Source organism: Anomaloglossus baeobatrachus, chromosome 3 (assembly GCF_048569485.1).
Source record: "Anomaloglossus baeobatrachus isolate aAnoBae1 chromosome 3, aAnoBae1.hap1, whole genome shotgun sequence".
In the NCBI taxonomy this organism is placed as follows: Eukaryota; Metazoa; Chordata; class Amphibia; order Anura; family Aromobatidae; genus Anomaloglossus; species Anomaloglossus baeobatrachus.
In genome coordinates, this window is record NC_134355.1 from 407,037,121 (window position 1) to 407,050,182 (window position 13,062).

General features: G+C 41.0%; 1 protein-coding gene across 1 annotated transcript in view; it reads right to left on the reverse strand.

Annotated features, from left to right (window-relative positions):
- Nucleotides 1-12,849, reverse strand: part of HCRTR2 (hypocretin receptor 2) — a 213,912-nt gene extending 201,063 nt beyond the window's left edge. The window contains exon 1 of the mRNA XM_075338451.1: nucleotides 12,326-12,849. Coding sequence (XP_075194566.1) covers nucleotides 12,326-12,542 — 217 coding nt within the window. The 5' untranslated portion in view covers nucleotides 12,543-12,849. The remainder of the gene's footprint in view (nucleotides 1-12,325) is intronic.
- Between the last annotated feature and the right edge of the window lie 213 nt (nucleotides 12,850-13,062).

Sequence of the window (13,062 nt, forward strand, 5' to 3'; positions counted from 1 at the left end):
CGGTTTTTAAATGCAAGCACGGAGGCACTAAGAACCTAACAGGTCTCTATCCAGGGACAACGTGGAGCCTCCCAATTTTTGGCTGCCCTGCCTAAGGGCTATACTACAATAGACCCACTTCCTTCCAATGGGCACTTCAGGTTTACAGGCCCTCATGCACGTCTCTATCCAGGGACAATGTGGAGCCTCCCAATTTTTGGCTGCCCTGCCTAAGGGCTATACTACAATAGACCCACTTCCTTACAATGGGCACTTCAGGTTTACAGGCCCTCATGCACGTCTCTATCCAGGGACAACGTGGAGCCTCCCAATTTTTGGCTGCCCTGCCTAAGGGCTATACTACAATAGACCCACTTCCTTACAATGGGCACTTCAGGTTTACAGGCCATCATGCACGTCTCTATCCAGGGACAATGTGGAGCCTCCCTATTTTTGGCTGCCCTGCCTAAGGGCTATACTACAATAGACCCACTTCCTTCCAATGGGCACTTCAGGTTTACAGGCCCTCATGCACGTCTCTATCCAGGGACAACGTGGAGCCTCCCAATTTTTGGCTGCCCTGCCTAAGGGCTATACTACAATAGACCCACTTCCTTACAATGGGCACTTCAGGTTTACAGGCCATCATGCACGTCTCTATCCAGGGACAATGTGGAGCCTCCCAATTTTTGGCTGCCCTGCCTAAGGGCTATACTACAATAGACCCACTTCCTTACAATGGGCACTTCAGGTTTACAGGCCCTCATGCACGTCTGTATGCAGGGGCATTGGTGAACCTCACAATTTTGGACTGCCCTGGCAAAGGAAAATACTACAAAGACTCACTTCCTCAAAATGGGCACATTAGACTCAAGAGGCCTTCATGTACGTCTCTTCTCAGGGACATCGGAGTGCCACACAATGTTTTCACGTAAAATCTTTCATGTATTAATCTCAAAAAGTAACATACACCAGCTCTATCTCACTATTGGGTATGTGCCCTTAACATTTCCGCCATGAAAAATCATTTTGGGGTCATTTTGGAAGGTTTTCTGGTGAGTCCGTAAAAATGGCGTAAAACGCGGACAAAATTGTTCACAGCTGTGACTTTTCAGTGATAAATGCTTCAAGGGGTCTTCCCCATGCTGTTGCCATGTCATTTGAGCACTCTTCTGAGACTTTTGTGACATTTTTAGGGTTTCTCCATGCTGCCGGGGGGTCATTTCACAAAAATACTCGGGTCTCCCATAGGATAACATTGGGCTCGTTGCTCGGGCCGAGTACACGAGTATTTTGGGAGGCTCGGCCCGAGCTTCGAGCACCCGAGCTTTTTAGTACTCGCTCATCACTATTAATGAGTACTTTATGGAAAGCTTATAGTATTATTTCATATGATGTAATTAATACTCAACACAATGATTCACTATTATGATAGTCTTGCACATTCTTTTATCTGGGTTATTACAGTATTTGATTCTTACTAACTCTTTTATGAGTAAATTATGAGAAAATTATATTGTGCATAGAATAATTGTTCAGACGATAAGAATAAATCACCATAAGATTCCTTTTGATCTGAGTTATAAATAGATATTGATAGCTAATTCTCATCTTTGTGCGTGTGGTATTCTCATACTGTATTTACTAAATATTGAATCCAGCCACATTATTATTGCTGGTTTGAAAGAGGGGACAGAGGAATGGATGGACATATCATGAACAGGGATGGAAGAGGAGTATGAGTCTGTAAATCCTTTTTGAGTCTATAAATCATTTAACATTTTTCTGATGATGATGATTGCTTGGTACTAATGAAAAATGAGTTGAGAAATTGAAGAACCTCAATTGCTATTGCAAGTTCAGAGCTTATTGTAGATGGCTCCAGGTACTACCATAATAAGAGTTCAAACAGGGGATATATGTGATCACTTTGGTGGAAAATGTCACAGAAATCACTTTTGCCCTCTTATTCAGTGCAGGAGGAGGAGCTGTAGTCACTTACTGTAGTGTGTATAATGGCAGAAGATCAGACCATTTGTAAAAATGTTACAATTTTTTAAAAATGGACCATTGTGTCAATTTTTAGAGTGGATCATGACTATGGCTCATCTGGAGGAGCAGCAGGAATTTCATTGAGCTCTCAGGTACAATTATATGTAATGCTTGAAAGTATCAGACAGTTCATTAGAGCTCTGGAGCTACCTAAGTAGTGGTTATTATGAAAGTCCAGGCTCATACAAAGGAAGAGACAAGACCAGTTTACTGCCCTGCAAGAACTACTGTTAATGTAGACACCATAATGCCACTGCCAGAGAACTTTGTATGTAGTTTGCAGCAGGATACATACACCTATGGACTTTGAGCTGTTAGGTAAGATACAGCAACAGTCCTCACTTACAGAGAAAAAATATTGGAAGAGTAAGGAGAAACGAGTGTGTGTGTGTGTGTGTGTGTGTGTGTGTGTGCGTGTGTGTAATATGTGGAGATCAGGTGTGAGGTGTTGTCTTCCCAGGTCACTATTCCATATGATGATCCATTTGATACATGGTCTGACTGGCTGTGCTAAAGGAGCTATAGTAAGTCTGGTTAAACACCAAGCTAGGGTTTAATCAGATTGCTGCTGCCTGAACTGTCTGTGCCCTCCACAACCCAGAAACAACTATCAGAGACCTGTAAGAACACGGAATAAGTCTATTGTACTCATGTCATATAGATACCCAAAGAGGGCACATATGAGTATGTCCTTATCTGTGTTGATCTCTTTTCAGAATGTTTTATTGTTGAGTCCTGTGTGAAAGCAACAAAAAGACAAGAAATAATCAGATAGCTGAAGTCGGAAATGGTATATTAATAGGTCCTTGCCGGTCAGGGACAGACCTGGAATTTTTCATGACCGTGAAAATTGTGGGTCTGTTGTTGACCGGTCGTGACCTGTGGAGCCTCATTTTTAGAAACTTCTAATAGCAAAGCACAATAGGACTCCATGGACTTCGTGAAACATTACTGTTTGAATTACATCAGAACTTACAGGAATTTAAGTAATAAATTGGTAAGCAAGGGCGTGTGGATGAGTCTTTTTCTACTTGTGTTATTGTGTTTTTAACTCTATACTTCCTAGGTTGGTAATGGAGGAGTCTGACAGATGCCTATCCATTATTAACCCCTGGGATTGATGTCAGCTGTCAGTTCACAGCTGATATCAACCCCCACAAGTATTACTCCAATTGCCAATGCACCAAGGCAATTGGGAGGAGCCAAGAAAAGAACCAGAATTTGTGTATCTAATGGTTGTGCCACTTCAGTGGTGGTTGTGGACTATTGGCTTTAGGCTGGAAACGGACAAATAATCATGGCCCTTTGCCTTGAAAGTGACATGGTGACATGATGTGTTTTGCACTATAGTAAAGGGATAATTGTAGCAATAACAGGATTATTTTTCATACACAGTGCTTATGGTCATCTTGCCACATATTAAGTGTAGTAATAGAAGCAAGAGGGCTGGCAGGCATTAAACTGGAGGTGGTCACAGGATGTAAAGCAGGTGTATTTTCGTAACAGTTGAAGTTGGTGCTGGAAGGGATTCTATCGTTGGTCCTCTCACATGTGTTCCACTGCTCTGTTGCTGAAATAATAGTTATTACACTGCCAACTGAGGAAATTAATCTTGCTTCCAAGTACTTACAGTCATACTATATTTTTCCTTTTCGTAAAGGTATACTCCCCTGAAAGCAGATAATAAAACCTTTGAATTATCCTCAGGTCTTCCATTTGGCAAATGTTAAAGTTGTTTTAGAGATTTATATCTGAAAAGGTTATTGAATGTTTTCAGTCAGTTTAGTGAAATGCACAAACTAACATGTGTTAGATATAAGAGCATATAAATATAGCAATATATAGACAGTGACATCTTTAGTGATAAGAAAATAAAGATTCTAGAGGATTTTACAGCTCATGTTCTGACCATGAACTACAGTGATTTTAGCTTCACTGAGGTGGATAGAAAGTTAGCTACCAAATGAATATGAGTTAATAAGTCTTGAATATGACTTAATAGGGTCTTATTCCTAACAAGATAATTGTTTCCTGTGGTGAGTTTATTGGCTGTCACTCCTTCTCTATTATTCTCTGTTTTAACTTCAGCAGTGAGGTCAATTCAACTACGAGTATGACTGTTGCAGCCAATCATTAAGGTCAGCAGTTTGTGCTGTCTATATCGGCAGAACTACCAAGCTCAATGATTAAGCTAATCAATTACTAATAGTAGTAATATGCACTGTAATCCTGACATTGCTACTGTATCCATAACACGGAGAGAAGAGCAGCACTGAGCCAGCATTGGACTTCAGTGAGTTCCATTTTTCTTTTATTCAGGGTGGTCCAAAAGTAGGTGGTCAGAAAATAATAACATTTATTTTGATTTATATATAAAATTATATTTACTAACATAAGCATAACATTGACAATTACATTTTATTCTGAACAATAATACAAAAACCCTTAAATTTTATTAACGCAGGTGCTCAAACTGTTTTCCATTACAATTTGCACAGCGTTGAAGTCTGCCTCTTACGCTTCGACAAACATTTTTGCACAAATTTCATTGGGTATTAATTTCTTGAAATGCATCTCTTATGTAATTTTTCAAATCACTAACACTTTTTGGTTTTCGACTATAAACTTTGTCCTTGAGTACCCCCAAAAGACAAAAACCATTGGGGTCAAGTTTGGTGAACGTGCTACTAATCAAGTGGGCCTCTTCGGCCAATCCATTTATTAAGAAATGTTTCATCAAGATACTCGGACTACTCTTGAATAATGTGGAGGGCCCCATCTTGTTGGAAATAAAGGTCATTTGAATAAGGCTGTTGCTGTAACTGGGGAACAACTTGATTCATTAGAATTTCGAGATACTTGTGACGCCCTGGCCTATCAGGTCGTCACAAGGGGGCCGTGCAATCTGCCATTCTGCATGGTACCTGCTCCTCCTTGGTTACGGGTCCTGTCCCTTTGGTGTTGCTAAGAACAGGTATACACAAATCCTGAGGAACTCTCTGCACCACACCCACCAAACACCCATTGGGCAGCTAGAGGGAAATAGGGCCGCCCCGATGGAGGGATGGTAGAAGGAGGGCGAGAAGTGTCAGTGTGAGTAGAAGAGTTTGAGCGCAGTAGTGACAGTGAAAGGTCACACTGCGGAGCTGGGCTCCTGTACCCTTCCCAGGTGCCAGATGTTGGCATGGCCTGGAAGGAGCTGGAACCCCGGTCGCAGAGGGTAGTGGCAAGGGGCACAGTACTGCCACGGAGGGCAGTTCGGCGGCCTTGTGCTACAACCGGGCAGGTGCCAGGGCACGACGGGGTACGTGGACCCTAGGCTTGAAAGTAGCTTTATGCAGTCCAGTAATTCACCCGACAAGCACGGAATCTTTATGAACTGCTCTCCATCCACTCCAAAATTGGGGTACTAGCGCAACGAAAGGGATAGGACTTCCCAAAACCATCCAGAAAATCCCAAGCATGAACCCTGAGAGCAGGCTCACCCTGCTAGCAACGCAGGTGAACGGGACCTGAGTAGTTTTAGGTAAAAGGGATCCACCAAGTGTAAACACAGTGCCAAGGGACAAGGCTTCAGACCAACCAGCAACGCCAAAAGGGCACGGACCCAGCGTGAGTACATTGTGCTCCTTTGTTTCCAATGGGTCCGCAACCTACCACCACCGAACCCCAGGACACCTTCCCCTGCGCACGGAGGGGTTAACATCACCAGCTGCCTGTAAATACCTTTCTCCCCCTTTTTCATTTCGAGCGGCCGTACGACCCCGCCTCGGGTCCGGAGACCCCTTGAGCCACTGCGGATCTGGATCCAAGCAGCCCGTCGGCTGTCGAGGGGGTGGCACATACTTATCTCCTGTTACTGTTCTATCAAATAATATTGGTCCTAAAACACCAAAATTTGAAATACCACCCCAAACATTGACACCAAGCTCATTTAGTTGTTGCTCTAATGTTAAATGCATGTTCTCATTATACCAGTAAATACAATTATGTCTGTTAATATGGCCGGATAATTTGAATGAAGCTTCATCACTCCATATAATGTTATCTAAAATTACTGGATTTTCTTCAATTTCATTAAGCATAATCTCACTAAATTACAGCCGCCTGTCTGGATCATCCTCCAATAAACCATGAATTAGACGTGGACATACGTTTTCCACCCAATAGATTTCAAGATTCGCATGATAGAAGTTTGTGAAATTCCCAATTCTAAGGAGACTCTTCTGGTGGAATTTTTGGACTCAACAAATGTTTCAGGAACAAGTTATTTATTATTTTCTGTACAGGCTGTTTTGGGTTGACCAGTTTTTGGAGCATTAATGATTGAGCCAGAGGCATCAAATTTGTCACGAATGCGGTAAATGTTTGTCTCTTTGGGGCTTGAATATCAAATATTTTAACCCAATTTGTTCAACGGTTTCAGCATTTTGAGATTTCCAATACTCTTTTAAAATCCATTTTCTTTGATCTGTATTTAAATTATTTGACATTATTGGTTATCTGCATTATCTGAGAAGAAAACAGATTTGGGGGAGATTTATCTGTGAAAACTGGATCTGTGAAACTGACTCAGTTGCCCCTAGCAACCAATCAGATTCCACCTTTCATTTTCCAAAGAGTCTGTGAAGAATGAAAAGTGGAATCTGATTTGTTGCTAAGGACAACTGAGTCAGTTTCACTATACACCATTTTTGATAAATCTCTCCCTTCATAACCCTATTACACATACTGTCCACCTACTTTTGGGCCACCCTGTATTTTGCATGACTGCAAGTGTTTGGTTCCACATTGTTAGAAGTGGAAAACTATTTTAATGGAATGAAGGGGCCCCAAACACTTGTAGTTAAGAAAACTAATAAAGCCATAATGATACGCACCCTCTACAGTTCCAATGCTAGCTGTCAACAGCTCTTGTCTTTGTTTTTCAGCTGCAGCAGTGATGTCATAATTACAACGCATATCACAACTGCAGCCAATCACTGAATTTGGCAGCTCTACTGATATAAACAGCAGGAGCTATTGAACTCAGTGATTGGCTGCAGTAATGTTGCTCCCTGTCATATTGATATTACTGCTACAGCTAAAATATAGAGATGAATGCACTGGAGAGCCAGCAGCAGACTTGAGAAAGGTGAGTACCATCTGATTTTCTTACTTGACATTACTACAAATGTTTGGGGTCCATTTTGATGAAAGTTGAAAAGTCGGTTAGGCTTAAAAGGGTTATTCTCAAGTTGTATCTTGAGCAGCACTCAACTCTACATTCTGCATGCTTCCTGCTTTCTGCTTGCTATGGATGGGCAGAGGAGGCACTCCTCTTTGAGTGACAGTTCTGTTTCATTCTGCTGAACATATGTTACTATGAAATATTACATGTCCATCAGCGCTTGTTCTGGAGTCTACATTATTTCATCAATATTTGCATATAGAGATAACAGTACCTTTTGAACAAAAGAGCAGTGATTAGTAAAATGGCTTTGGAAAATGCAGATCATGGGGTCTGGGGATTTTGAAGGACTAAGGGTACCTTCACACTTAGCGATGCAGCAGCGATCCGACCAGCGATCTGACCTGGTCAGGATCGCTGCTGCATCGCTACATGGTCGCTGGTGAGCTGTCAAACAGGCAGATCTCACCAGCGACCAGTGAACAGCCCCCAGCCAGCAGCGACGTGCAAGCGACGCTGCGCTTGCACGGAGCTGCCGTCTGGAAGCTGCGGAGACTGGTAACTAAGGTAAACATCGGGTATGGTTACCCGATGTTTACATTAGTTACCAGCGCACAGCTGTGTGTGCAGGGAGCAGGGAGCCGCGCACACTGAGCGCTGGCTCCTTGCTCTCCTACCATAGCTACAGTACACATCGGGTTAATTAACCCGATGTGTAATGCAGCTACATGTTCAGAGAGCAGGGAGCCGCGCACACTGCTTAGCGCTGGCTCCTTGCTCTCCTAGCTGCTGTACACATCGGGTTAATTAACCCGATGTGTACAGCAGCTACATGTGCAGAGAGCCGGAGCCGGCAGCACAGGCAGCGTGAGAGCTGCAGAGGCTCGTAACTAAGGTAAATATCGGGTAACCACCTTGGTTACCCGATGTTTATCTTGGATACAGCTTACCTCAGCTGTCAGATGCCGGCTCCTGCTCGCTTCATTTGTCGCTCTCTCGCTGTCACACACAGCGATCTGTGTGTCACAGCGGGAGAGCGGCTTTGAAGAAAACGAACCAGGGCTGTGTGTAACGAGCAGCGATCTCGCAGCAGGGGCCAGATCGCTGCTCATTGTCACACACAGCGAGATCGCTAATGAGGTCACTGCTGCGTCACAAAAAGCGTGACTCAGCAGCGATCTCGGCAGCGAGCTCGCTGTGTGTGAAGCACCCCTTACTGTATAGCAGCAGCTTAGTCAGGAGGTGAAAGGGACTGGGAGGATGGTGAGTACCTAACTGTTGTATAAAAACCAGTGCACTAGAATATGTGGCTGGTAACTCATGAGTTATTTTTTTTTTAGCCTGGTATGTAACCATTGAGCATAGTCAATTTGGTTCTGGTGGCTGATTGCCTTCTTATCAAGCTGAACACTGTATAAGATAAAAGCTCTCAGTGCTAGAGATCCACAGCAAATAGAAAAAAAATCAAGTCAAATGCAAACTTGCTTATGTAGTCTAACTATTTAAATCATTTTAAAACCATGAAAATACCCCTTTATGCAATATGTCTGTCATCAATTGAATCAATATTCTATGCTCTTATATTTTTAATTCTGACTTGTATAATTTTTATTTATCTTATTTGGAATGCCAGCCATAATCTAATTTACATTTTATTTATTTTTTGTGTTTATATATTTTATGTACGCTTTAATGAACATATTAAACACTGCATAGAATTGTTTAGTTAAGCCAATTTCATCCAAACCTATTGTATGAATAAAAGTGTCCAATTTAAAGCAAAATATACCTAGAGATATATCTATCTATCTATCCATCTCATAGTTGTGGTCTACCTATGATGTCAATTACAGGCCTTTCTCATCTTTTTAAGTGGGAGAACTTGCACAATTGGTGGCTGACTAAATACATCTTTTCTCCACAGAGAAAAAGAGAGAGAGAGAGAGAGAGAGAGAAAGATACTGTATATAGATATACATAATCAGAGCAAAAAAGAAAAATTAAATTGGACATCATTTTTCACAAAACCCCAATAATGGGCTGGACAAAGTTGTTGGCACCTTTTCCAAGATTTGAGGTAAACAAACTGTTTCAAGCAAAATATGCTTGTTTAAACTCTCCTGTGGCAAGTAACGAGTGTGGACAATATAAAAATAAGACCTAAAATCAGATTAAAAGGGAGAAGTTGACCTAATCCTTGCATTGTGTGTCTGTGTGTGCTACACTAAGCATGGAGAGTAGAAAGAGAAAGGAACTATGTGAGGACTTGAGAACAAAAATTGTTGAAAATTATCATCAATCTCAAGGTTTCAAGTTCATCTCCAGAGATATTAATGTTCCTTTGTCCATGGTTTGCAAAATAATCAAGATGTTTAAAGCCTATATCACTGTAGCTAATCTCCCTGGATGTGGACGACATAGAAAAATTGCTGAGAAGTTACAAATCAGGATAGTCAGGATGGTGGGTAAGCAGCCACAATCAAGTTTCAAAGAAATTCAAGCTGTTCTGCAGGCTCAGGGTTTTGAATTAAATTAAACACTCTGGCAGGAGACTCAGGAACACCCCGTGCTGACACAGAGACATAAAAAAGCTAGACTGCAGTTTGCCAAAATGTATGTGAGGAAGCCAAAATCTTTCTTAGATAGCATCTTATGGACAGATGAGACCAAGATAGAGATTATTGGTAAAGCATAACATTCTACTATTTGATTGAAGCCTATATAGAAGATAACACAGTAGCTACAGTCAAATATGGTGGAGGTTCAAAGATATGTTGGCTTTGCTTTTCTGCCTCTGGAACTTTGTTTTTTAACTGTGGGTAAGGCTTCATAAAATCTGAAGATTACCAGGGGATTTTTGGTTGCCATGTAGTGCCTAATGTCAAAAAGCTATGTTTGCATCCTAGATCATAGGTATCCCAGCAGGACAATGATCTGAAACATACTTCAAGAAGCTCTCATGACTGGGTGGAACAAGCGCATGATAGTTCTGAAGTGGCCAGTAAGTATTCAGGATATAGATGCCATTGTGCACTAGATATCTAGAGTAGATATCTTAAAATTGCTGTTGGGAGAAGGCACCCATAGCAGGCACATGTAGCACCCGGCATTGCCCAGGAGACTAACTGTCTCTCTTTTTCTCTCACAGTCTCTGGCGGTCTCCCTCTTTGTCTGTCTCTCTCTGTCTGTGTCTGTCTGTCTCTCTCTTTCTATCTTTGTGTCTGTCTCTTTCCCTGTCTGTCTCTGTCTGTCTCTCTGTCTCTTTCCCTTTCTGTCTCTCTATCTCTTTCCCTATCTGTCTATCTCTTTCCCCATCTGTCTCTCACTCTCTTTCCCTGTCTGTCCCTGTCTGTCTCTTTCCCTGTCTTTCACTGTTTGTCTATTTCCCTGTCTGTCTCTTTGTCTGTGTCTATCTGTCTCTTTGTTTGTCTGTCTTTGTCTGTCTCTCTCTTTCCCCTATCTATCTGTCTCTTTCCCTGTCTGTCTATTTTTTTCCCTGTCTTTTTGTTTCTGTGTCTGTCTGTGTCTGTCTGTCTCTGCCTGTCTCGGTCTGTCTCTGTCTGTCTCGGTCTGTCTATCTCTTTCCCTGGCTGCATTGTGACATGCCAATATTTCCTTCAAGTGCGTGGCTGCGCATTCTTCTGAAGTTCTGGCTGCACTGTGGCTCCCAGCTCCACTGACTTTAATGGCGGCAGTTTTTTTGGCAAATAACTGTAAAGTGTGGGGTTAAAGTTTCCCCTCACTACATAGTCTATGACAGTCCCTGAGTCACATGGGGTGTCTGTGCAAAATTGTGATTGTACATGCAAGGTGCGAATTCCTTTAGCGGAAATATATACACACACACATACACATACATACACTCAGATTTATATATTAGATACTGTATATATACATAAATAGATTCAAAATTGGGAACTCTCAGTGGTTGATACCTTAATATCTAACTGAAAAGATAAAAATTAGCAAGATTTCTAGACTACTCATTCTTCACTCGACATAGCACAACACAATATCTGATGGAGAGACCTGAATAGTCTTGAAAGCCGCTATTTAGTACCATCTTTTAGTCATTAACACTAGAACTACTGAGGTAGTCATTTTGACTACTTTGCACCATGTATTTCTATATAGGTGTCACAAGTCCAGTAGTTCTAGTGTTAAATGGTATCAACCATTGAGGACCATGAATTTTGAACATTTTTCTATCTATATATACCTGTATATACTGTATACGATAAGTCCACTAGATGGCACTGTACTCTCATGAATGAATGAAAATAGAAAGCTGCATATTAACCCACGTGTCAAAGTCACACATGCAGATCAAAATCATAGACATTTTCATTTAAAACTAATATTGAAGTCCGTTTACATTTAATTATTCTGAAAAATAAGACAAACCAAGAGATTTTACACATATACATATATCCTTGATAAATCATACAAATATATTCACCAAAGGCTTTTATTACTTGAACATAGTAGATAGTTTTTGAGAGATTAAACCTACCGGACAATCATGCATTTGACACATTCTACTAAGTAATGATATCTAAATCTATAACACATGGGAATTGGAAAAACAATGGCTGTAATAACCTTGTTTGTAGTTTAGAGAAGAATTAAACAACCTACAGACCGTATATCAAAGAGACTTAAATTGAAAGATAACCTGTAGAATAGGTTAAGACTTTGTGATTTACTTCTCATTCCATTTTCGGATTGTGCTTGATATGACTATATAGATCCAAATTATATGAGGAGGAAAGCAATTATGCACCTGTAATAAATAGTAGTGCCTACTCCATATTTCCTATAGTAAAAAATATGAACTTCACAAACAGAATGCAAAACAAAATATTTCATAATTAATGAAACCATTATGTAGGTGTAGGATAAAAGTGATTTTCTGTCTACAGAACACTTTGCATAATCTTTGCTTTTACTAATTATACATAGGAAATTAAATATTATTGTCACACATATAAGGAAGGTTCCTTATAGTGACATCTTATAATTCTTGCAGTAGAACCACAATGTAAACGTACCCCCTATCGTTCCAATAAACAGCATATAGTACCAGTCACTATAATGAAATGTATCCTTTATATGGTCACTTACCTAAAATATTTCCAATCAGAGCAATAATGAATACTGCAATGTACCCTGCTATAAGCACCCATTCATATTCCTTAGGATGTAAATATTCCCTCCAGAGATAGCGGAGAAACTCATCATCATAATCAGAAGATGGGTTCAAAAGTGGCTCCTGGGTCACATTTATATCTTGAACAGACCAATTCCTATAGAGAAATCCATCAAGTTTTGTTCCTGGCATGCTTTTCCAGTTATAAATGTGTATCCTTTATCCTTGATGATATAATACATGAAGCACAGATGAATTGCTGTGAACTGCCCAACTTATATAGGTGCAAACAAAAGCATCGTGTTATAGCTGTCACAATCTATTCCAGAGACGTCGTGGAAGGAACGCGTTTTTCTCATACAAGTTAAAGACACAGTAACTTTTCCCTTAAACCAGCTGCTCATGCCACCAACTTGCTGAACATTGTATCCTGTTTGCCAGTAAGAAATGAAAAGAAATGATCACAGCTGGGAGAAGAGAAAGGCGCTTTCCATTCTCAGTGTTTGAATCCATTGCACAGGCTCTCAGGAGCTGCACTCTCCCCTCTAGCCCATCCCCTTCCATACAATGCAAATGTTTTAGTAGCTGTAGGACGCGGTCTGTCACCTTACATATCAGACTGTGCAAAATGCATTTCATTGCTTTCTGCATGACAACTGAGCAGGGCATTCATTATTTCTCATTAATGGAACGTGACCTAGCTATGTACTCA